The sequence below is a fragment of the Sinocyclocheilus grahami genome, unplaced genomic scaffold, assembly GCF_001515645.1.
Source record: "Sinocyclocheilus grahami isolate Dianchi unplaced genomic scaffold, SAMN03320097.WGS_v1.1 scaffold2191.1, whole genome shotgun sequence".
In the NCBI taxonomy this organism is placed as follows: domain Eukaryota; kingdom Metazoa; phylum Chordata; class Actinopteri; order Cypriniformes; family Cyprinidae; genus Sinocyclocheilus; species Sinocyclocheilus grahami.
The window spans coordinates 18,618-19,962 of record NW_015507370.1 but is presented as its reverse complement, the minus strand read 5'-3'; the positions used below and the strand labels follow the sequence as shown (position 1 = coordinate 19,962).

Below are 1,345 nucleotides of genomic sequence, written 5' to 3'. Positions count from 1 at the left end.
AAGTTTCATATTCTTCTGCGCACGATAAATAATAACACTGAAACATGCTACTTAATGATTGTTGCATGTGTCTGTTGCTCTACTAAAGGTTTAATTTGGTTGAAAACATTTTATATTTAGTGATAAACTAATACTTTTCTGTGGTTCATTGTAAAAATGCATCAAACTACTATATTTATACACTTCTTCTGACCGCTGGTGTAAATAATTTAGCCTTTCAGACAGAATCTCACACAGGCTTATATCTTTCATCGGTAGTTATTTTCAGAACATCACTGGAAAATATATTTGAATACTTTGCCACATATAAAAATAATTATTTAGGACTTTTATTTTGTTCTGATGGTGTGACGTCATAAGACCGCGCTGTGATTCGACTAAAGAAAGGTTTGTGTTTTTAGCCATTTAAAGCTAAGTGTTTACATCGATGCAACCCGTTCGAGCAGTTTCATAGTCTTTTAAAAAGCGATGTAAAATTAATGATTGTGTAATGTACTGCTGCAGTGCTTCGTCTAACACGCATGAGCGCTATTTGTGTGATTAAAGCGCATCCACACATCAGTAACAGAGAAGTGCGCCTCACTTTGCTTCCTTTATCGTGTATCAGCTTACCATAAACACGAATTGATGAGCAAGTGATGGAGAAACCGAGCTTTTAGAAACTCGGAGTCAATTGAATCAATTGCTTCGCGAACCGATTCAGTTATTCGAATCTCTTGAGTCACCGCGCGCTGACGGTCCGCACAATGTAAACACAACCAAAACATAAACATGTGATGATAACTCTGACAAACCTGTATTTAACTAGTGCACTAACTAAAATCTGATATAATACATGCTATCCACAAATACCAGCTATATAAATCATATACCTAAATATGAACTTTATAGATCATTTGTGATAGTTTTTTGTGGATAATCAGCTCATTTAAGACCATTAACTATCACTTTGACTGACTCCCTTATCAGTGCACTGACTGCTGAACTAGGGAGCTGATTGAGACATTTAGTTTGCATGTATTTTTTACATCTGTTAATTATTCTCATCTTAAATGTCACTCAGAAAAACTGGCGAAGTAACTGAGATCCACGTGACACACGGTTATAAAGATGGCGTTCATTAAGGAGGAGCTCGAAGACGTGAGGATTGAAGAAGTGTTCAGTCTGAAACAAGAAGATGCTGAGGAACAAACAGGTTGGTTTTCATTCTCAAAGATGAACTCAAGTCATGTGGTCCTTATCAAGCTATCCTAGATGTATATGACTTTCGTCTTTCAGACGAATACAATCAGAGTTATATTAAGAAACATTCTGGCTCTTCCAGGCTTTATAATGGCAGTGAATG

The 1,345-nt window shown here is 36.2% G+C and overlaps 1 protein-coding gene across 1 annotated transcript in view; it reads left to right on the top strand.

Annotated features, from left to right (window-relative positions):
• The first annotated feature begins 362 nt into the window (after nucleotides 1–362).
• The window catches only part of LOC107574352 (gastrula zinc finger protein XlCGF8.2DB-like), a 6,986-nt gene continuing 6,003 nt past the window's right edge, over nucleotides 363–1,345 (top strand). Inside the window, exons 1-2 of the mRNA XM_016260792.1 lie at nucleotides 363–387; nucleotides 1,064–1,195. Of these exons, the coding sequence (XP_016116278.1) occupies nucleotides 1,111–1,195 (85 nt within the window). The 5' untranslated portion in view covers nucleotides 363–387; nucleotides 1,064–1,110. The remainder of the gene's footprint in view (nucleotides 388–1,063; nucleotides 1,196–1,345) is intronic.